Source organism: Anomaloglossus baeobatrachus, chromosome 7 (assembly GCF_048569485.1).
Source record: "Anomaloglossus baeobatrachus isolate aAnoBae1 chromosome 7, aAnoBae1.hap1, whole genome shotgun sequence".
NCBI classification, from domain to species: Eukaryota; Metazoa; Chordata; class Amphibia; order Anura; family Aromobatidae; genus Anomaloglossus; species Anomaloglossus baeobatrachus.
In genome coordinates, this window is record NC_134359.1 from 308,455,090 (window position 1) to 308,479,563 (window position 24,474).

Sequence of the window (24,474 nt, forward strand, 5' to 3'; positions counted from 1 at the left end):
TGTCAGGAGGACTCTCAGGAATACTCTCAGGAGGACTCTCAGGAGGACTCTCAGGAATACTCTCAGGAGGACTCTCAGGAGGACTCTCAGGAATACTGTCAGGAGGACTCTCAGGAGAACTCTCAAGAGGGCTCTCAGGAATACTCTCAGGAGGACTCTCAAGAGGGCTCTCAGGTGAGGACACTCAGGTGAGGACACTCAGGTGAGGACACTCTGATGAGGACACTCATGATGACACACAAGAGAACATGCAAGTGAGGACTCACAGGAAGACTTTCAGGAGAACTCACACTAGGACTCACACTCATAGAAGAATTTTCAGGTGAGGACTCTCAGGAGGATTCTCAGAAGAACTCGTAGGAGGACTCAGGATCTGATGCCAAACATTCCTCCGACTGCCTCTCATCATCTGTGACCTCGGTTGCATATGAGCCGTCACCTCTCTTGTTCCTTCAGGTACACAGTCACTCACCGGACAGTCATTTGAGATGGAGTATTCACAGGAAGGATTCAGTGCAGTCATCACCCCGGTAAGAGAGATATATCTGGATCATCCTCATATACAGGTTCTCACCTATAACTCTCATGTATACAAGTTATCCTCTCTTATATCATATATACAAAGCTTCCTCCCCTATATACCTCAGCTATATACGTGCTCCTCTTCTATATTATGTATACAGATCCTTCTCCTCTATATCATATAGACAGATTCTCCTCTCCTATATAACTCATGTATACATCTCCTCCTCCCCTATATATATAATATATAGGTGATCCTCCCTCTCTCGTACATTCATGTTATATCAGTTTTTTTCCTGTCCTTAGAATGGCGCCCTCCTCGGGGCAGTCGGTGCTTATGGTTGGACCGGTGGGGCGTATAATTACCGGATTGGTCAGGAAAATGCGACCTTTATAAATGTGACAGAGAATACGTCAGACATGAAGGACTCGTACATGGGTGAGGATCTCAGTTGTTGTCCTGGTGCACTGTCCATGCATCGTCCTCCAGACATTAGGCTTCGATTCTCATATCTGCATTTACTGACATTTTGGATTTCTTTAAGGTTATTCTGTGCTGCAATTACAATCTGACATTATCGTAATGGGCGCCCCCCGATACCAACACACTGGGAAAGTCTTGGTCTTCAGATGGGACACACAGAACGCACGCTGGAAGCCAGCAGCCAATGCCCTCGGTGACCAGGTGATGACAAAATGAGGAAATGACGGTGATCTCAAAAAGCCAACAATGACCTGCTCCATACACAGTGTCCTCCAGTGTTATGGACATCTATGACTTGTACCTAGAACATTCCTGCTCCATACGCTGTGTCCTCCAGTGATATGGACATCTATGACTTGTACCTAGAGCATTCCTGCTCCATACGCTGTGTCCTCCAGTGTTATGGACATCTATGACTTGTACCTAGAGCATTCCTGCTCCATACGCTGTGTCCTCCAGTGTTATGGACATCTATGACTTGTACCTAGAAGATTACTGCTCCATAGGCTGTGTCCTCCAGTGTTATGGATATCTATGACTTGTACCTAGAAGATTACTGCTCCATACGCTGTGTCCTCCAGTGTTATGGACATCTATGACTTGTACCTAGAGCATTCCTGCTCCATACGCTGTGTCCTCCAGTGTTATGGACATCTATGACTTGTACCTAGAGGATTCCTGCTCCATACGCTGTGTCCTCCAGTGTTATGGACATCTATGACTTGTACCTAGAAGATTACTGCTCCATACGCTGTGTCCTCCAGTGTTATGGACATCTATGACTTGTACCTAGAGCATTCCTGCTCCATACGCTGTGTCCTCCAGTGTTATGGACATCTATGACTTGTACCTAGAGCATTCCTGCTCCATACGCTGTGTCCTCCAGTGTTATGGACATCTATGACTGGCACTTAGAGGATTCCTGCTCCATACGCTGTGTCCTCTAGTGTTATGGACATCTATGACTTGTACCTAGAAGATTACTGCTCCATAGGCTGTGTCCTCAAGTGTTATGGACTTTTTCTGGAGGCCTCCTTCTCCCTACAATGCACCCTCCAGTTCTATACAATTACCATGACTTGTTCTAGAGGCCTCCTCTTCCATATGTTGGCCCTCACGGAGTGTACAATTACCCATGACTTGTTTTGGAGGTCCTCTTCCTTATGTTGACCCTCCTGTACTGTACAATCACCTATGACTTTTTCTGGAGGTCTCCTCCTCCCTACGCTGCACCTTCCAGTTCTGTATGATCATCCATGACTTGTTCTGGAGGCCTCCTCTTCACTATGTTGGCCCTAGCGGAGTGTACAATTACCCATGACTTGTTCTGGAGGTCCTCCTCCCTACGTCGGCCCTCCTGGACTGTACAATGATCTATGACTTTTTCTGGAGGCCTTCTCCTCCCTACACTGCACCCTCCAGTTCTATACAATTACCCATGACTTGTTCTGGAGGCCTCCTCTTCCATATGTTGGCCCTCGCGGAGTGTACGATTACCCATGACTTGTTTTGGAGGTCCTCTTCCTTATGTTGGCCCTCCTGTACTGTACAATGACCTATGACTTTTTCTGGAGGTCTCCTCCTCCCTACGTTGCACCCTCCAGCTTTGTACAATCACTCATGACCTGTCTCTGGAGGAGCCTGTAGCTTTTGGTTACTATTTTGTTTTTTCTTACAGATTGGATCGTACTTTGGATCAGCCTTGAGCGTGGTTAAAACATCTTCAACAGATTTTGTCTTGGTGGTCGGAGCCCCAACGTATTATTCTCCAGTAACTCCAGGAGGACGAGTCTATGTGTGCCCCATCTCTACCCGGGTGAGACTTCTAGTTATCTCATAGCCATGAGCCTTTGAATGGGACCTTCCTCCCGCAGAATGTCACTTGTGCCTCTGGGATCGTCAGTGGTTCCTCTCCATATTTGTATATTGAGGTCACTCAATGCTTTACGTCATTGTTCGTCCCAGCAGATGTTCCTTCGGAGAACATCAAACACCCTCACCTGCCGTGAGACTCTTCAGGGTGAGAGCAGCCAATCTATGGGTCATTTTGGTGCAGCCATCACTGTTCTTCCAGACCTAACTGCAGACGGCCTTCCAGATCTTGCCGTTGGGGCCCCTATTGAAAACGATGGTCAAGGAGCTTTGTATATCTTCCCAGGGAAGGTTGGAGGCTTCAGAACATCTCATATACAGGTAAATATATAGGTTATTATACATCAGCAGGCAGCAGATATGCAGCTTACTCCCTAAGTGTCTCCCTCTCCATGCTCCATGATTCATTGGCGCCATTTTCAGCTGTTGCTGGTTTGATGCACTGATGATTTACGTTTCCTCTTGTTCTCCAGCGCATTGTAGGGAGTCAGCTGAGAAGTGGAGTGCAGTTCTTTGGAAGGTCGTTGGCGGGTAACTTAGACATGACAAATGATGGTCTGCCGGATGTGACGGTGGGGGGTGAAGGAGTCGCCATCATACTGAGGTAAGAATGAGGCCTCCGCCCCTCATATTAAACACCGGTCTGCTCTGTCATGTCTCGCACAGATTCTAAAGATCATTTCACACCATAACTGGGTAATCAGGAAAGTGGAGGATGTGTCGCTACATTAACGGCCATCTTTACCATACAGACCTTTGTGTGAGCCTCCTGGGCCACCACACTATTTGTTCCCCTGCTTCACCAGTGTTGAGGATAAGAATTAAGTAACCAAAAATACTTAATTCATCCATTTCACAGACCCAAATATATAGTTTAGTTGATGTAACCTAACACATATTTATGAATGCTTTTGTTTCTTAGTAACACATTATATAAATACTGTGTGTGTGTGTGTGTGTGTGTGTGTGTGTGTGTGTGTGTGTGTGTGTGTGTGTATATATATATAAGGTAGTAAATTACTATATAATATAGTATATATATATTCAGTGATTTTCCTTAATACAATATATTAGTATATGTAACTTTAAAGATGGCTGCCACATCCTGTCTACACCCAAGATAATGAACACAAAGGAGAATTCTCAACGTATGGACTGACCAATCCAGCAGAGACTATGCAAATTCCTATACGTCCTGAGCCCGACCTGCGCTACTTGATTGGACTATATTTTGTCTACACCCTTTACTCCTCTAGAACTATAAAGGCTTTGTGGAATATAAACGGGCAGAATTCACTGGCGTCGGTCATGAGAGAAAGTCGTAACTGACTTGTAGTCCGTTAATTATATTCTCAAAGTGCACACATGACATTATAATCTGAACACGGCAGTCAGACCTTAAGAGACCCTTTGTAGTCTCATCTCAACACCAGAAATGTGATAATGGGATATTTAACCACTGGTCTGAAGAGGCCACTCCAGCACATCTATTTATGGGGGGTTTCATGACTTGTTGGGGTAATATCCTCTTCCCCGTCTCCTGTTCAGTTCTCCTTGTCACATCATTAATGTTTCTTTCGTTCAGATCTCGGCCCGTCATCCAGGTTGCGGTGTCCATGACCTTCAGGCCCTCCGAGTTTTCACTCTCTTCCTATGAATGCACAGATACTAGAAAACAACAGAAGACAGAAATCCATGTCTGCTTCAACCAGAGGCTAAAGAGCCTCGGAGCGACAGGTATGGTGGGTGGTATGGGGAAGGGCCAACCATAGGACTATGGCCAATGTGCAGCCACCTACAGACCAGCGCTGTAGGTAGAATGGTCGTTCCAATGTTCAGCAGGTTACACAAAGCCATCTGATTGGCCTGTTCCTCCATTATGGCAGGTGATATATGGGTATCCTTGGTATCTTCAGCCTATAGGTTGTCCTTTATCGGATTATACTGCTATATTCAGTGGTGAGACACCTGTCTGCCATTCTTACTGATTCTTCTTTATTTCAGCTGGCACCATGGCATCAGTGGAGTATACCCTCCTGCTGGATGCACGACGCACCCAAAGTCGTGCTGTCTTCTCTGCAACCTCAAACCCTAAACCTCGTGTGATATCGGCATCTCGGCAGCTTGGAGGATTTCAAAGCTGTGACAAATACGAAATCAATCTTCCCGTAAGTATCCATCACTCCCTCCAGTCTCACATCAGCCCATCACACTGACCATCAAAGGCCGATTCTCTCCACCGGTGCGGACTATTCCACCACGTAGCCAATCCTTGGAGTCCTCAGTCTCACATCAGCCCATCACACTGACCATCAGAGGACAATTCTCTCCACCGGTGCGCACTATTCCACCACGTAGCCAATCCTTGGAGTCCTCAGTTTCACATCAGCCTGTTACACTGACCATCAGAGCCGATTCTCTCCACCGGTGCGGACTATTCCACCACGTAGTCGGTCCTCAGAGTCCTACAGTCCAACAGAAGCTGACCAGGTTGTAGGGTCTCTATTTTAGAGAAAAATTAGGAGTTTTCAATTGTCCCTTGACAGGAATGAAGGATCCATTACTGCCGCACTGTCACCCCGCTGGGAGGCCAAAATGGTACAAAATTAAGGAATAGACAAAAAAATATATTTTTCTAGGTTCAGTACCACAATGCATCACTTCCAGAGTCTGTCAAATGACGGCGTTCAGGTGATAGCTAATATCTGTCCTATAAAGGAACAAGGGCAAAATCTGACATACTGCACCCGTGCACATAGGAGGAGCACAACTTATCACCTTCACTTATCTGCACTATTGTCCAGACACTAACATGAAACTTGTCCTCTACTCATCACCTCCACTTCTCTGTACCACTATCTGGATATTAATATGGCGCTTGTCCTCTACTCATCACCTCCACTTCTCTGTATCATTGACTGGACATTAATATGGAGCATGTCCTCTACTTATCACATCTACTTCTCTGCACTATTGTCCAGACATTATTTTGGAGCTTGTTCTCTACTCATCACCTCCACCTCTCTGTACCATTGCCCAGACGTTAATACGGAGCTTGTTCTCTGCTCATCACCCTCACTTCTCTGTACTGTTCCCCGGACATTAATATAGAGCTTGTCCTTTTCTTATTGTCTCCACTTCTCTGTACCATTCCCCCGGACATTAATATGGAGCTTGTTCTCTACTCATCACCTCCACTTCTCTGTACCATTGTCTTGACATTCATCTGGAACTTGTTCTCTAGTCATCACCTCGACTTCTCTGTAGCATTCCTCAGACATTAATATGGAGCTTGTTCTCTACTCATCACCTCCACTTCTCTGTACCACTATCTGGATATTAATATGGCGCTTGTCCTCTACTCATCACCTCTACTTCTCTGTACAATTGTCCAGACATTATTTTGGAGCTTGTTCTCTACTCATCACCTCCACCTCTCTGTACCATTGCCCAGACGTTAATACGGAGCTTGTTCTCTGCTCATCACCCTCACTTCTCTGTACCGTTCCCCAGACATTAATATGGAGCTTGTCCTTTTCTTGTTGTCTCCACTTCTCTGTACCATTCCCCCGGACATTAATACGGAGCTTGTTCTCTACTCATCACCTCCACTTCTCTGTACCATTGTCTTGACATTCATCTGGAACTTGTTCTCTAGTCATCACCTCGACTTCTCTGTAGCATTCCTCAGACATTAATATGGAGCTTGTTCTCTACTCATCACCTCCACTTCTCTGTACCATTGTTTGGACATTCATCTGGAACTTGTTCTCTAGTCATCACCTCGACTTCTCTGTAGCATTCCTCAGACATTATTATGGAGCTTGTTCTCTACTCGTAACCTCCACTTCTCTGTAGCATTCCTCAGACATTAATATGGAGCTTGTTCTCTACTCGTCACCTCTACTTCTCTGTACAATTGGCTGGACATTATTATGGAGCTTGTTCTCTACTCGTCACCTCCACTTCTCTGTAGCATTCCTCAGACATTAATATGGAGCTTGTTCTCTTCTTGTCACCTCCACTTCTCTGTACAATTGGCTGGACATTATTATGGAGCTTGTTCTCTACTCATCACCTCCACTTCTCTGTACAATTGGCTGGACATTATTATGGAGCTTGTTCTCTACTCAACACCTCCACTTCTCTGTAGCATTCCTCAGACATTAATATGGAGCTTGTTCTCTACTCATCACCTCTACTTCTCTGTACAATTGGCTGGACATTATTATGGAGCTTGTTCTCTACTCAACACCTCCACTTTTCTGTAGCATTCCTCAGACATTAATATGGAGCTTGTTCTCTACTCATCACCTCCACTTCTCTGTACCATTGTCTTGACATTCATCTGGAACTTGTTCTCTACTCATCACCTCCACTTCTCTGTACCATTGTTTGGACATTCATCTGGAACTTGTTCTCTAGTCATCACCTCGACTTCTCTGTAGCATTCCTCAGACATTATTATGGAGCTTGTTCTCTACTCGTAACCTCCACTTCTCTGTAGCATTCCTCAGACATTAATATGGAGCTTGTTCTCTACTCGTCACCTCTACTTCTCTGTACAATTGGCTGGACATTATTATGGAGCTTGTTCTCTACTCGTCACCTCCACTTCTCTGTAGCATTCCTCAGACATTAATATGGAGCTTGTTCTCTTCTTGTCACCTCCACTTCTCTGTACAATTGGCTGGACATTATTATGGAGCTTGTTCTCTACTCATCACCTCCACTTCTCTGTACAATTGGCTGGACATTATTATGGAGCTTGTTCTCTACTCGTCACCTCCACTTCTCTGTAGCATTCCTCAGACATTAATATGGAGCTTGTTCTCTACTCATCACCTCCACTTCTCTGTACAATTGGCTGGACATTATTATGGAGCTTGTTCTCTACTCGTCACCTCCACTTCTCTGTAGCATTCCTCAGACATTAATATGGAGCTTGTTCTCTACTCATCACCTCCACTTCTCTGTACAATTGGCTGGACATTATTATGGAGCTTGTTCTCTACTCGTAACCTCCACTTCTCTGTAGCATTCCTCAGACATTAATATGGAGCTTGTTCTCTACTCATCACCTCCACTTCTCTGTACAATTGGCTGGACATTATTATGGAGCTTGTTCTCTACTCGTCACCTCCACTTCTCTGTAGCATTCCTCAGACATTAATATGGAGCTTGTTCTCTTCTTGTCACCTCCACTTCTCTGTACAATTGGCTGGACATTATTATGGAGCTTGTTCTCTACTCATCACCTCCACTTCTCTGTACAATTGGCTGGACATTATTATGGAGCTTGTTCTCTACTCAACACCTCCACTTTTCTGTAGCATTCCTCAGACATTAATACGGAGCTTGTCCTCTACTCATCACCTCCATTTCTCTGTACCATTCACTAGACATTAATATGGAGATTTTCTGCTTATTAATGAGCTTGTCGTTTTCCTTCACCTCCTCTTTTCTGTGCTATTGTCCGGATATGAATATATAGCATAGACCGCCAGTCTCTGTTTAGATTTACAATAGGGCTGTGTGCCCAGAGTGCGTTTTTGCCGCATTTTTTGATGTGTCTTTGAGTTCAGATTTTCACAAAACCTGAAGGGAATCCGGATGCCAGCAAAGTCAATGAGAATCCTTCTGAAGTGTTGTTCACACACGTTGCTTATTTGTGACTTGCAGATTATCTGCTGAAAACAATCTGAAGCATGTCAATTATTTCAGCATTTTTTCACCTCCTTACTTCAATGGGTGACTGTCAAAAACCCTAAAAAACACAGCTAACAAAATTAATGCAGATTTGCTACATTTTTGTACAGTTTTTCCTTGAGTATTTTTGCATGCTTTTTTTCTATGGAGATAGATAATAGATGGAGATAGATAATATAAATAGATAGACAAATAAACCCCCTGATGAATAATATGAATAATAAAATTGCACCCTATTGAGCTTATTATGAGTAAACAAATTAATTAAATAAAAAAACCTACATTTTTGATAACCAGACAAGGTAAAGCAGACAACTGGGGGCTGGTATAATCAGACTGGGAAGGTCCATGGTTATTGAGGCCTCCCAGCCTAAAAGTCGCAGCCCACAGTCGCCCCAGAAGTGATGTATCCATTAGATGCCCCAATTCTGTCGCTTTGCCCAACTCTTCTCGATTACTCTGTTGCGGTGGTAATCGGGGTAATATTTTTGGAGGCTGATATCAGCTGTATAATGTCAGCTGGTATCAAGTCCTGGTCTTAGTAATAGAGAGGCGTCTATCAGACACCCCCATTACTAACACTCCCCGACTCTTTCCGTGGTTCACCATTTTATAAGAAAAAAATCCATGCAGGTCCAATGTAGTCCAGGGAATCCGACATAGTCCAAAGGCAGAGTGAGCAAGAACATCTGAAGACTAATGTCACCTCTCGTGAGACCTGGCACCTCTGCAGGGCAGTGATGACACTGCTCACGAGACCCGACACCTCTGCAGGGCAGTGACATCGCTCGCGAGTCCCAGCGCCTCTGCAGGGCAGTGATGACACCGCTTGCGAGACCCGGCATCTCTGCAGGGCAGTGATGACACCGCTCGCGAGACCCGGCATCTCTGCAGGTCAGTGAAGATACCGCTCGTGAGTCCCAGCAACTCTGCAGGGCAGTGATGACACTGCTCGCGAGACCCGGCACCTCTGCAGGGCAGTGACATCATCGCTCGTGAGTCCCAGCAACTCTGCAGGGCAGTGATGACACTGCTCGCGAGACCCAGCACCTCTGCAGGGCAGTGACATCATCGCTCGTGAGTCCCAGCCCCTTTGCAGGGCAGTGATGACACCGCTCGCGAAACCTGGCACCTCTGCAGGACAGTGACATCATCAATCGCGAGTCGCGGCGCCTCTGCAGGGCAGTGATGACACCGCATGCGAGAACCGGCACCTCTGCAGGTGATTCAGAGGAGGCGAAAATCCTCATGAGGCCGATGCTGATTGTCAACAGTAGAGGAGACAATCCTTCCTGATTCCACCAGCAGCTATCAGACGAGTCCCCTGGATCACTGCCCATCACAGAATCCAGTACTCATACAATTCCAATATTCTGCTCACATGTGTGAATGTGTTTTCCTTTTTTCTCGCTCTTTGATCCTCAGGACTGTGTGGAGGACTCTCTGACTCCTCTCCGTGTCAGTGTCAATTTCTCATTGATTGGGAATCCTGTTCTTAGTGAGGACTCACAAGTCAGCCACTCCGGAGAGGTAAGAAGCCCCGGGAGAGGTCGTTATTGTCTTGTAGTGTATGATGGAGGATCGTGGTCCGGCTCGTGGTTGCACAGTCTGGAATAATCTCTGTTCTTTAGGGCACATGGGGAGAACGTTGGACAATCTGAATCTTCAGATTATGGGGGATTCTTCTCCGTTCCATTCATTGCTAGAAATTCTCTATTCTGTAGATCTCATTTGAGAAGAATTGTGGTGTTGACAGCGTGTGCAGGGATGACCTGAGTGTGAATCTCACCTTCAGTGGGTAAGAGCTGCCCCTTGTCTTGTCCATGGTCAGCTCTCATTGAGATATCACACATCTGGTGACGGTCTCTCGTCTGTCTCGTCTCTCGCAGTCTCCAGCAGCTGGTGGTTGGTTTATTTCTTGATGTTAACCTAACGGTGGCAGTGACAAATAAAGGGGATGATTCGTACAATGCTCGTGTCCTGATTCCCTTCCCCCCAAGCCTGTCTTATCGCAGAGCATCTCTTATACAGGTGGGTCTCTTTTTTTGGTTGATGTCTCTCTGTTTCTGCCCTGGACATGTTTAGTTAGTGTTTTCTTGTCTTTTCTGTTCTTTAGAGTAACAAGCGGGTAACAATCACGTGCTCCACTCTTGAGAACCAGAGAACTGTGAGCTGTGGAATCAACAGTCCTCTGCTGAGACCCAACACTACGGTGAGAGTCCACCAGAGGCGGGTGAGACGGTGTGAGACCCACATCATGTCACACAACATTGTGCGTGCAGATGAATATTTTCTGTTTATCTGCCCATAGACCTCGAGGCTTACTTGTAGACTCATGCATGGCCTGTTGGTCAGATAGGAGGTCATTGAACAGAATCCCACAAGATGTCTGACCTGTATAAGACCATGAGGTCTGGAGATAAGTCCAGCTGAGAGGGGAACTGGGGCACATGCCCAAGGGGTGTACTATTAGGTAATTCATATTCAGTTCTAGGGCAGTAAAATGAATGTTCACCATGGGTGAAGTCTCATTACAGTCCTAGATACTTCCATACATGAGTCCCACAAAGAGTATTAATCAGGCCACTAGGAGAAACAAGGAGTCCTGAGCCAGCGCTGAATGGAGGATCCATTTTTTGGCCGATATCCATCGGTTGCACTTTGTGAAGATGCAGGCAATGACTATTGTATGACAAATATCCGGGGCCATCATCAATCTCGGTTACTGAATCTTAAGTCTCATGCTCATTTGCTTTTCTGGGTTTCCTCCAGGCCATCTTCTTGGTCAGTTTTTATGTTGCACCCTCCTCGGATTTGGGAGATTCATTAATGATGGCTGCCAATGTGACTAGGTAAGAGCCCGGCCCGTGCAGAGGGCAGTGTCCGGACGCTGATTGTACAGATCACAGCCGTAATTAATTCTTCATGTGTCTCTGCAGTGATAATAATGCGACCGCTCCCAATGAACGGATGACGTCCTCCGCCACCATAAAAGTGCTCTACTCCATCTTTGTGACCATCACCAGGTGAGAGAAGAGAGACCCCTGTGTGGTATCTGAAACCCACGCAGTTTAGGCTGAGCTGTGAGAAGAGCTCACACTCTATGAGCCCACCATGTGCGGATGACATGATAGGATTTGTATATGTTTCAGCCTGGAAGAATCCAGTAAATATGAGAACTTTACATCCCCGGATCCGAGTATTAAACACATATACAAGGTGGGAATATTCATGTGTTACATGTGGTCCTCTTCTCTGGATATGATTGGCAGCGCTGTATGTAACAGCATATTCTCAGGTGCTTCAGTGTCTGTAGCATCTGTACAATCTGTCCACTCTTCTGGTCTGCAGGTGACCAATCTTGGAGAACGCCTGTTTCCACTGTCTGTGACTTTCCTGATTCCTGTCCGTTTGGGGGAAAGTGTCATCTGGGAGACACCAAATATTACCAGCTCAGAGGTAAATCATAAAATCTCTACGGGATGGAAACCATGCTTAGGATATTCTGTACAGATATCCTGATACCATCCATAAAAGACCCAATCGCCACCCACTACTGCTAGAAGGTTAGATCAGGTTAGATCAACGCTTATTAGGTCTCATCCCAAACACTACTAGGTCTTAACATGAAACAGTACTAGGTCTCATCCACATAACTACTAGGTCTTATCACAAAACACTACTAGGTGTCATCCTCATCACTAGGTATCATCCCCATCAACACTACTATGTCTCACCCCCAACACTCTGAAAGTCTCATCATCAACACTACTAGATCTCATCGACAACACTGCTAGATGTCATCCCCAACACTACTAGGTCTCATTCCCAACACTACTAGGTCTCATTCCCAACACTACTAGGTCTCATTCCCAACACTACTAGGTCTCATTCCCAACACAACTAGGTCTCATCTTTAACACTATTAAGTCTCATCCCCAACCTTACTAAGTCTCATGCTCAATACTACTACATCTCATCCCCATCACTAGGTCTCATTCCCATCAATACTACTACGTCTCATCCCCAACACTCTGAAGGTCTCATCATCAACACAACTAGGTCTCATCCTGAAACTTTACTAGGTCTCATCTACATCACTAGGTCTCATTCCCATCAATACTACTACGTCTCATCCCCAACACTCCCCAACACTCACTAGGTCTCATCATCAACACTACTAGCTCTCATCCCCATTACTAGGTCTCATTATGAACACTACAAGTTACTACTAATCTCCATTAATCGGTCTCATCCACAATAATACTACTAGGTCTCATCCCCATCACTAGTTCTCATCCACAACAACACTACTAGGTTGCATCTCCAGCACTATGTCTCATCCACAACATCACTACTAGGTCTCATCCCCAACACTACTAGGTGTCATCTCCACCACTGCTAGGTCTCATCTCCACCACTGCTAGGTCTCATCTCTAACACTACTAGATCTCAACCTCAACACTGCTAGGTCTCATCCCCATCACTAGGTGTCCTACCCCATCAGTACTACTACATCTCATTCCCAACACTAGTAGGTCTCATCTCCAACTCTACAAGGTCTCATCCCCAACACTACCAGGTCTCATCCCCAAGACTGTTAGATTTCATCACCAACACTACTAGGCCTCATCCCAATCAATATGTCTCATCCCCATCACTAGGTCTCATTCACAAAAATAGTATGAGGCCTCAACCCCAACACCATTAGGTTTCATCCACAACACTGCTAGTTCTCATCCCTAACACTGCTGGGTTTCATCCCCAACACTACCAGGTCTCATCCCTAATGGTCTGATACCCAACACTTCTAGTTCTTATCCCCAAGGTTGCTTGGTCTCATTCTCAACACTACTGGGTCTCATCCCAATTACTAGGTCATATCCACAACAACACTTCTAGGTCTCATCTGCAACACCACTATGTCTCATCCACAACACTATTAGGTCTCATCTCCAAGCTGACTAGGTCTCATTCTCAATACAACTAGGTCTCATCCACAACAATACTACTATCTCTCATACCCAACACTACTAGGTATAATCCCTAACTTCACTACGTCTCATTCTAAACACTCGTAGGTCTCATCCCCATCACTTGGTCTCATCTACAAAAATACTACTATGCCTCATCCCCAACACTGCTAGGTCTCATCCCTAACACTACTAGGTCTCATCCTGGAAAATATTACTAGGTCTCATCCCTAACACCGATTGATTGGTCTCATCCCCAACACTACTAGGTCTCATTCTCAACCTTACTAGGTCTCACTCTCAACTCTGCTAGGTCTCATCCCCATCACTTGGTCTTATCTCCATCACTAGGTCTCATTCCCAACACTACTACATCTCATCCACAATATTGCTAGGTCTCATCCCCAATTCTACTAGTTCTTATCCCCAAGCTTGCTTGGTGTCATTCTCAACACTACTGGGTCTCATCCAAATTAGTAGGTCTTATCCACAAAAACACTATTAGGTCTCATCTGCAACACTCACTAGGTGTTATCACCAATACTATTAGGTCATATCCTCAATCTTACTAGGTCTCATGCTCAATACTACATCTCATCCCCATCACTAGGTCTCATACACAACAATGCTACTAGGTCTCATCCCCCACACTGCTAGTTTTCATCACCAAAACTACTAGGTCTCACCCCCAACACTGGTAGGTCTCATTCCTGACCGTACTGGAACTTATCCCCAACACTACTAGGTCTCACCCCCAACATTTCTAGATCACATTCCCTTCACTACTAGATCTCATCCCCAACCCTGTTAGGTCTCAATGCCAGCACTGCTAGATATCATATCCCCAACACTGTTAAGGTGAACTCTTAACCAGAGATCACTAGTTGCCTACTGCCTGGCCGAATTGGAATGGACCAAGTGCATGCATAAAAGAATTCACACCAGACACAGTCGGATATGAAATCTCTTCTCTGTCACAGTAAAGATGGCACCGAACAGACAGAGAAGAACATGCGTCCTCTTGATATAGGCTAGGGGCGTACACAAGTTCAGATATGCACATTTAGTGGGACAGTTCATGAGCTAGCCAATGGGGAGATCCGTGTTGCTATTGATGGGTGCGTCTGACTTCAGTGGATGAAACCATAATGATGGGAGGGACGTCATCTGGTGCATCCATGCTGATGGTTTGGTCTGTGATATCATCCAACACTACTAGATCTTAGCCCCATCTCTACTATGTTTCATCCCCAACACTACTAGCTCTCACCCCCAACATTTCTAGGTCACATTCCCTTCACTACTAGATCTCATCCCCAACCCTGTTAGGTCTCAATGCCAGCACTGCTAGATATCATATCCCCAACACTACTAGGTCTCCACCCAAATATTACTAGGTATCATCCCATACACTACTACATTTCTCCACAACACTCACTAGCTCTCATCCCTAAGGCTACTAGGTCTCTTTCTTAACATTACTAGGTCGTATTCTCGAGACTGCTGGGTCTCTTCCACAACACTCACTCGGTCTCCTCCCCAACACTAGATGTGATCCCCATCACTAGGTCACTTTCTCTCATTTTGGTAACTTCATCAGCTGGTGTCTACATTTTTTCTGTGTTCCTTATTTTTGAAGATTTTAAGCATTTACTGCATTTTTATTGTTTTTTGTAACTCTTTTGTGTTGCAGCCTCAGCTCACTAAATGTATGACAATCGGTGAAGTAGAAGGAGCAAAGAACTACCAGGAGCTCCTGAAAGCAAGTCCAGTTCTAGTAAGAACCTCTGTGTCCCTTTATCACATAGAACATATAGGATCGCCCGTGCTAGGGTACAACATGAGAAGAACCTCTCACCACCTCGATTAGTTTCTCAGACTTACCATGAATAGACCACCCCAACTGGACAACTTCTGGGTAATTGGCCTCCAAACTGGGACATTGCCTCAAAAACACCACAGGCATGAGCATCAGAAATGTATAGACTGACCACAAGAGAACCCGAAAATGGCAGATAACATTAAAAATTCCTGTCACGGAAGGAACCTGTGTGACTATCAAAACTAGCAATGGTTAGTTAGTAATACACCATAATACACAACAAAACAGGGTATTCTGTGACAAATCCACATAAGATAATATCAGTGTCTGCCAGTCCAGGCAAAGCAGCGCTGCAGCAGGTCAGGACTAGTAATGGACTCAATCATCCCCTTCCCAGCCACCATGTGTCTGGATCCGGGAAACAAGCCCTCTATGTGACTAAGCTGCTATAAAGTTGTAGGAGCTATCTTGTTATATTCTCCTCCACCCTACATATAAATAATAGCAATGAGGACTCCATTACTCTTCACCTTCTTCTCTGCCTCCTTCCACAGAACTGCTCGGTTGGAACTTGTCTCAGAACTGTCTGTAACATCAGCAGTCTGAAGAAGGATGAATCAGTGACCTTCACCATCAGTGGGCCGGTGACCAAAGAATGGGAGATGCAGGTCCGGAAATTGTCAATGTGTAGAAAAAGGTCTATGTGTCCCATATAGCGTGGTTCAGATCTAAACTGGATAGATATGGGTGATCACATGGGAGAGGTCTGCCATGAGGACACCATGATTGAGGCCTAGTCAGAGACATATCCAACATTGAACCACCATGGGTGATGCCAGGAAGTCCTCCATATTTGAATTATCTGTCATTGAGGCACCATGAGTGAGGTCTAGCCAGACAGTCCTCCACGTGGGAGATGTCTGCCATAAGGATACCGTAAATGTGGCTCAGTCAGAAAATTCTCAACTTGGGAAGCATCCACCATTGGGCCACCAAGGGTGGGGCCAGGAAGTCTTCCACAATTGAGGTATCCACCATGAAGACATCATGAGGGAGGGATAGTCAGGAAATGCTCTACATAAAAGGTATCCACCATGAAGTCACCATGAGTGAGGCTTAGTCAGGATGTTCTCCACGTAGTAGGTGTTCACCATGTGGACACCTTGAGTGTAGTGTAGTCAGGAAGTCCTCCACCTGGGAGATATACGCCATGAGTGAGGCCAAGCCAGGAAGTTCTCAACATAAGAGGTATCCACCATGAAGTCACCATGAGTGCAGCTTAGTCAGGAAGTCTTCCACCTGGGAGATATACGCCATGAGTGAGGCCAAGCCAGGAAGTTCTCAACATAAGAGGTATGCACCATGAAGTCACCATGAGTGCGGCTTAGTCAGGAAGTCTTCCACCTGGTAGGAATCCATCATGAGGACACTATGGGTGACGCAGAGTTGGGAAATTCTCAACATAATTGTTTTCAACCATGAGGACCTCATAGGTGAGGCCTTGTTAGGAAGTCCTCCATGCAGGAGGTATCCACCATGGAAACACCATGAGTGAGGTTTAGTCGGGAAGTCCGCCGCACGGTTGGAATCCATCATGAGGACACTATGGGTGATGCCTAGATAAGAAGTCCTCCACGTTGGAGATGTCAACTATGAGGACATCATATGGGAGACCTTGTCAATAAAGGCCACTTTACACACAGCGACATCACTAGCAATGTTGGTCAAAGCACCTGCCCGTGACGCATAAACGACGGGGGCAGGTGCTTGTCCGTAGCGCACAGCATCGCTAGGACCCGTCACACGTACTTACCTGCCTAGCGACGTCGCTGTGGCCGGCGAACCGCCTCCTTTTGTAAGGGGGCGGTTTGTGCGGCGTCACAGCGACGTCACTAAGTGGCCACCCAATAGAATCGGAGGGGCGGAGATGAGCGGCCGGTATATCCACCCCACCTCCTTCCTTCCTCATTGCCAGCGGCCGCAGGTAAGCTGTTGTTCCATGTTCCTGCAGTGTCACACACAGCGATGTGTGCAGCCGCAGGAACGGACGAACAACCTGCGTCCTGCAACAGCAACGATATTTGAGATTAGAACGACGTGTCAACGATCAACGATTAGATGAGTAGTTTTGATCGTTAGCGGTCGTTCGTACGTGTCACACGCAAGACGTCACTAATGAGGCCGGATGTGCGCCACGAATTCCATGACCCCAACGACATCTCGTTAGCGACGTCGTTGTGTGTAAAGTGGCTTTAAGTCTCACTTGGGATTCTGGTGCTAAATCCAATTTTACCTCATTGTGGGAGCACAAGGACAATTAGATATTTTCCCCGAGTCGCCGGTCACCCCCCCCCCCGGTCCTGGGTACAGTCCATGGGCTGATGTGATAATATGTTGGTAATGGACAATAATAATTATATATTTTTGTCTCAGACTGAACAGAAGAAAATATTGCTCCAGAGCTCAGCGGAAATTCATTATGACATCCGGATGTATTTCATGGAGCTGAACTTCACCAAAGCTCAGGTATCGACCCCTGCCATGTACAGCAGTGTACGCCATGTTATATGTTATGGGAGATGATGAAGTCAGGATGGTTTCTCTAGGGGTCTTTACATTTGGTGGGCTTCTATAGAGGATGGTGGGATCCTTGGGAACCATATCTTTTCATAGCTGCGCTAAGCTCTCTGATAACTGGGTCATGTAATTGTTATCTGGGCTACGTTCCCCCTTTTCTGGGCTACGTTCCCCATTACCTGGGCTACACTCCCACTTATATGGGCTACACTCTTCGTTATCTAGGCTACGTGCCCCACCATTATGTGGCTTATACTATCTGGGCTACAGTCTTCATAATCTGGGCTACTCTCTCCGTTATCTGTCTATCTGAGCCATGCTCCCCATTTTTTTGGGCTATGGTCTCTTTATCTGGGCTATGCTCCCAGTTACTTTGGCTACGTTTTCCATTGTCTGGGCTACACTCTTCAATATCTGTACTAATCTCTGTTATCTGAGTATCTAGGCTACACTCCCCCTTGTCTGGACTATTCTCTGTGTTGTCTGGTCTATGCCCTTGATATCTGGGGTGTGCCCTACCTTTTCTGAGCTATGCTCCTCGTGATCTGGGCTACACTTCACCCTATCTGGACTACACCCTCCATTGTCTGGGCTATTCTCTCTGAGCTATGTTCCCCATATCTGAGCCATGGTCCCCCCTTATCTGAACTATGTTCCCCCATATCTGGTCTATGGTCCACCTTATCTCGAGGTCTCTTCGATAGTGTGATGTCACGTTCAGCAGGTTTCTTCCTCTTTTCTGCCTTCATTGTCCACTTGCTTTTCCTCCCGCAGACCCAGTCAGTGCTGGAGGTGATCGTCCAGTATAATTACCTGCCTATAATAATCGGGAGCAGCGTTGGAGGATTGGTCCTCTTGGCCCTGATTACTGCCGGCCTCTACAAGGTGAGTCCGGCTCCACCATGGTGATGGTAACACTCCAGCTGCGCATAGTCTCAGATGTTACATATACGCTATGCTCCGTGTATGTGGCCCTTGGCGCAGTCTGTGTCACTTATTACTGGCGTCATTTCGCGGCTTTGTCTCTTATATTATATTATTGTTCTTTTCTGCTTGTAGCTCGGCTTCTTTAAGCGTCAATATAAACAGATGCTGGAGGACACGGATGGAGACACCTCCACCAAGGATCTCACAACCACAACCAATGGAGGTCCAGAGTGACGAGGACGTATTCCAGAGTACAGACCCTCTACAGATTATCCCCCATATATCTTCTCTGTGAACACACCAGTCACTTCTATGTAATCCTCAGATCAGACACAAGCAAAGTGCGAACAGACCCTCACCCTCAGTGACATGGCGGCCATAGCTGCCTCCACCAATCACCTGCACCAGACTCATGGGACCCCACCCATAACCCGCTCTTCTACACTGATGACAAATGAAGAAAACAACAAAATGTAAAAACAAGGCTGAATCCAGAGTTATATGGTGAGAAGGCAAAAAACAAGAGTGCCATCGGAACAACAGGGAGTGCCACTGAAATAACAAGGAGAGTCACTGAAACAACAGGGTGTGCCCCCAGAACAACAGAGAGTGTCTCCAGAACCAACAGAGAGTGTCTCCAGAACCAACAGAGAGTGTCTCCTGCACATCAGTGAGTGCCACCTGAACAACAGAGAGTGCCACCAAAACAACAGGGTGTACCCCCAGAACAACAGAGAGTGTCTCCAGGACAACAGAGAGTGTCTCCTGCACATCAGTGAGTGCCACCAAAACAACAGGGTGTACCCCCAGAACAACAGAGAGTGTCTCCAGAACCAACAGAGAGTGTCTCCAGAACCAACAGAGAGTGTCTCCTGCACATCAGTGAGTGCCACCTGAACAACAGAGAGTGCCACCAAAACAACAGGGTGTACCCCCAGAACAACAGAGAGTGTCTCCAGGACAACAGAGAGTGTCTCCTGCACATCAGTGAGTGCCACCAAAACAACAGGGTGTGCCCCCAAAACAACAGAGAGTGTCTCCAGAACCAACAGAGAGTGTCTCCAGAACCAACAGAGAGTGTCTCCTGCACATCAGTGAGTGCCACCAAAACAACAGGGTGTACCCCCAGAACAACAGAGAGTGTCTCCAGAACCAACAGAGTGTACCCCCAGAACAACAGAGAGTGTCTCCTGCACATCAGTGAGTGCCACCTGAACAACAGAGAGTGTCACTGAAACAAGGACTGTCACCGAAATAAGAGTGTGCCACCAGAACAAGCAAGAGTGCCACTGGAACAACAAAGAATCCCATAACTAATCTGTTCTGAAGTCTACCATGAACTTGGGAGAAGATTGTAAAATGGAAAATCCCCAATAATAGATGAAGACCACCAAATGCAGTGTATTATCCCCCCACTTTATATTGTATAATGTATGTGTCCCTACAGTAATATATGTAGACCCCCATCCAGATTGTCTACTATACATTGTCCCCCCCCATACATGGTGTATAATGTATGTGCTCCTTACAGTTATATATAAAGAGCTCTCCATAAAACGAGACAGCATAATGTCCTGTGCCCCACTCTGTTGTTCAGATGTCGGGCCGAGCATTACTGTGTATGGAGTAGATAGGAGAGATGGCTGTTGGGCCGAGCGTTCCTGTGTATGGGGGAGACGGGGGAGATGGCTGTTGGGCCGAGCGTTCCTGTGTATGGGGGAGACGGGGGAGATGGCTGTTGGGCCGAGCGTTCCTGTGTATGGGGGAGACGGGGGAGATGGATGCAGGGCCAAGTGTCCTGTGTATGGGGGAGAGATGGCTGTGGCGCCGAGCGTCCTGTGTATGGGAGAGATGGCTGTGGCGCCGAGCGTCCTGTGTATGGGGGAGATGGCTGTGGCGCCGAGCGTCCTGTGTATGGGAGAGATGGCTGTGGCGCCGAGCGTCCTGTGTATGGGAGAGATGGCTGTGGCGCCGAGCGTTCCTGTGTATGGAGTAGATAGGAGAGATGGCTGTTGGGCCGAGCATTTCTGTGTATGGGGGAGACGGGGGAGATGGATACAGGGCCGAGCGTTTCAGTGTATGGGGGAGATGGATGCAGGGCCGAGCGTTCCTGTGTATGGGGGAGATGGATGCAGGGCCGAGCGTTCCAGTGTATGGGGGAGACAGGAGAGATGGCTGTTGGGCCGAGCATTTCTGTGTATGGGGGAGATGGATACAGGGCCGAGCGTTCCTGTGTATGGGGGAGATGGATGCAGGGCTGAGCGTTCCTGTGTATGGGGGAGATGGATGCAGGGCCGAGCGTTCCAGTGTATGGGGGAGATGGATGCAGGGCCGAGCGTTCAAGTGTATGGGGGAGATGGATGCAGGGCCGAGCGTTCCTGTGTATGGGGGAGATGGATGCAGGGCCGAGCGTTCCTGTGTATGGGGGAGATGGATGCAGGGCCGAGCGTTCCTGTGTATGGGGGAGATGGATGCAGGGCCGAGCGTTCCTGTGTATGGGGGAGATGGATGCAGGGCCGAGCGTTCCAGTGTATGGGGGAGACAGGAGAGATGGCTGTCGGGCCGAGCGTTCCTGTGTATGGGGGAGACAGGGGAGATGGATGCAGGGCCAATCGTTCCTGTTTATGGGGGAGATGGCTGTCGGGCGAGTGTTCCTGTGTATGGGGCAGATGACTGTTGGGCCGAGCGTTCCTGTGTGTGGGGGAGATGGCTGTCGGGCGAGTGTTCCTGTGTATGGGGCAGATGACTGTTGGGCCGAGCGTTCCTGTGTGTGGGGGAGATGGGGCAGATGACTGTTGGGCCGAGCGTTCCTGTGTGTGGTGTAGTCGAATGTTGTCTGGTGACCAGTATATGAGGCGACTACGTATATGAGGGGACCTTTATTCTCCGGACATGGCTGACCAATCTCCAGGCGCTGCTCGGTGGCAGCAGTGATTGCAGCAGTGCCGGGACGTTCTGGAGAAGACATCCTGGAGCGAGGGGAGCTGGTGAGGAAGGTTTGTATTTGATTTACATAATGAATCTCCAGCGCATTGGACATATACAGTGCTCAGCATAAATTAGTACACCCCAACAGATTTGTCAGAAAACCTTTCCTTTCAGAATTCACATTTTCTATGGGATCGCAGCCTACGCAATTCTCCCATAAATGTGGGACACTGATTGCAAACATTTATTTTTCACTCCAAAAAGTAATTTTTCTAAAAAATTCGTTGACCATGTTGTAAAAATGAGTACACCCCAATGAAATTCTTAGGAGCAAAGTTTAGACCAAAAAAATTGATTCATAGAAATCTGGTAAGTTTAATTCTTCATTACACTGGTGTCCAGCAGACGGGTGACTACAAGAGGGCGAAACTTAGCACAGAAACCTCCCGCCTTTTCATAGTGTCTGCAATGGCACCACCTGGAAGAGAAATGTCACAAGATCGGAGGAAAAATTTTTTTTTTTTTACATAAGAACGGTGAAGGGTACAAGAAGATCAGCAATGTCAATGCACAAAAAAGCTGCCTACAATGTGCAAGAGCACATGAGCTGTCAGTGTCGAGGGGCTCATGAGCTGCCGGTGTCGTGCCGAGGGAGGGCACACAAGCTGCTGGTATCGGGGGGCACATGAGCTGCCAGTGTTGGGGGGAGAGGGGCACATGAGCTGCCGGTGTTGGGGGTACATGAGCTGCCATATCTGGGGGGGGACATGAGGGGCTGGTGTTGGTGGGGCACATGAGGGACTGGTGTTGGTGGGGCACATGAGCTGCCGGCGTCGGTGGTGTATGGCACTGTGCACACTGCGCCACATGCGATGTACAGGGCGCACTATCCGAAAACCGAAGAGAAGAAGTTCAAATCAAATGTCCTCGACAATAATCCTCCTATTCAGGGGCCGCCAGACCCCTCCAGGGAAGACACAAGGGGGGTTTTTAAAATTGAGAATTTTTGGGACGAGAAAAAGTGGATGGGCCGAAGTGGTGGAGGAAGCAGCCATTGTGGAGGGAGTCTATCACTAATCACCGAACATCCCTCAGGCCTGAACTATGGAGACTACTCTTAGTCCCGGAGTTTTCGCTCCTTTACAGCTGGTTTTATGTTTTTATGTTTGTATTTTTATCTTTTTGGTTTTGGGGTTCTGCTTAATAACATTTTTGAGTTTCATTTTTCGCTGCGGTTTATGTTTCATGAAATGTTGTTCGTGATGTTTTGGCTGTAATGTGATCATGCTCCTACACAGCTAGTATTAGGCAGTAGTTTTTTGTACATGTATTATTTATTCACCACTTATTTTCTTCTTGTGTTTACACCGCGTGCAGAAGTATTAGGCAAGTTGTATTTTAGAGGATATTTTTTATTATTGATCACAACTCTGTTCTCAATCACAGAAAAGACTCAAATATCAGAGCTTAATATTTTTGGCAGTTGGAGGGGTTAATATTTTTGGCAGTTGGAGGGGTTTTTAGATTTTGCTATCTTAGGAGGATCTGTTTGTGCAGGTGACTATTAGGCCATGTGCCCACGGGAGCTTGCGTCTGCGGATTTTTCCGCTGAAAACCTGCGGATTTATCTGGATTTTCCAGATAAATCCGCAGGTTTTAGCATGTACAGACACTCCCCATGTTATCCTATGGGACATGGGGAGTGTCTGTGTCCACGCTGCGGAAAGTGCGGCTGCGGAACATGTTGCGGATGTCCCGCAGCCGCACGTAACTGCATGTCAATTATTCCTGCAGTATTATCTGCGGAAATCCCGACCCTCCACTATGGAGATAGAGGCCGGGACGTCCGCAGGTAAATGGCATGAAAGTCCGCAGGTTTCCCGCAGCTATATCGCTGGAATCCTGCAGCTAAAAATAGCTGCGGACGCCGGCGGGCAGCTGCGGGAAACCTGCGGCCGTACCTGCGGATACATCCGCAGGAGCGATCTCCCATGGGCACATAGCCTTACTGTGCAGAATTATTAGGCAACTTAATAAAACCAAACCTATTCCCATCACTTGTTTATTGTCCCCAGGTAACCAATATAACTGCACAAAATGTAGAAATAAACATTCCTGACTGCAAAAATAAACCCAAAAATGAGTGCCCAATATCGCCCTCTTTCTTTCTGATGACACTCAGCAGCCGACCATCCATAGATTCTGTCATTGCTTGATCTGTTTACGCTCAACATTGCGTGCAGCAGCCACCGCAGCCTCCAGCCACCGCAGCCTCCAGCCACCGCAGCCTCCAGCCACCGCAGCCTCCAGCCACCGCAGCCTCCAGACACCACAGCCTCCAGACACTGCTCCCAGAGGTGGACTGTTTTCCCTCCCTGTAGAGCTCACATTTTATGAGGGACCACAGGTTCTCTATGGGGTTCAGATCAGGGGAACAAGGGGGCCATGTCATTATTTTTTCCTCTTTTAGACCTTTACTGGCCAGCCACGCTGTGGAGTAGTTGGATGCATGTGATGGAGCATTGTCCTGCAGGAAAATCATGTTTTTCTTGAACAATATGACTTCTTCCTGTACCACTGCTTGAAGAAGTTGTCTTCCAGAAACTGGCAGTAGGTCTGGGAGTTGAGCTTCACTTCATGTCCCACAAGTTGATCTTTCC

At 47.0% G+C, this 24,474-nt stretch overlaps 1 protein-coding gene across 1 annotated transcript in view; it reads left to right on the forward strand.

Annotated features, from left to right (window-relative positions):
- The window catches only part of LOC142245719 (integrin alpha-M-like), a 66,848-nt gene extending 46,400 nt beyond the window's left edge, over positions 1 to 20,448 (forward strand). Inside the window, exons 10-30 of the mRNA XM_075318664.1 lie at positions 457 to 530; positions 829 to 961; positions 1,068 to 1,207; positions 2,685 to 2,822; positions 2,975 to 3,199; positions 3,352 to 3,482; positions 4,464 to 4,615; positions 4,883 to 5,046; positions 10,013 to 10,117; positions 10,312 to 10,385; positions 10,477 to 10,618; positions 10,704 to 10,799; positions 11,360 to 11,439; positions 11,527 to 11,613; positions 11,740 to 11,806; positions 11,939 to 12,046; positions 15,254 to 15,337; positions 15,937 to 16,050; positions 17,816 to 17,908; positions 18,734 to 18,844; positions 19,019 to 20,448. Of these exons, the coding sequence (XP_075174779.1) occupies positions 457 to 530; positions 829 to 961; positions 1,068 to 1,207; positions 2,685 to 2,822; positions 2,975 to 3,199; positions 3,352 to 3,482; positions 4,464 to 4,615; positions 4,883 to 5,046; positions 10,013 to 10,117; positions 10,312 to 10,385; positions 10,477 to 10,618; positions 10,704 to 10,799; positions 11,360 to 11,439; positions 11,527 to 11,613; positions 11,740 to 11,806; positions 11,939 to 12,046; positions 15,254 to 15,337; positions 15,937 to 16,050; positions 17,816 to 17,908; positions 18,734 to 18,844; positions 19,019 to 19,120 (2,420 nt within the window). The 3' untranslated portion in view covers positions 19,121 to 20,448. The remainder of the gene's footprint in view (positions 1 to 456; positions 531 to 828; positions 962 to 1,067; positions 1,208 to 2,684; positions 2,823 to 2,974; positions 3,200 to 3,351; positions 3,483 to 4,463; positions 4,616 to 4,882; positions 5,047 to 10,012; positions 10,118 to 10,311; positions 10,386 to 10,476; positions 10,619 to 10,703; positions 10,800 to 11,359; positions 11,440 to 11,526; positions 11,614 to 11,739; positions 11,807 to 11,938; positions 12,047 to 15,253; positions 15,338 to 15,936; positions 16,051 to 17,815; positions 17,909 to 18,733; positions 18,845 to 19,018) is intronic.
- Positions 20,449 to 24,474: the final 4,026 nt, after the last annotated feature.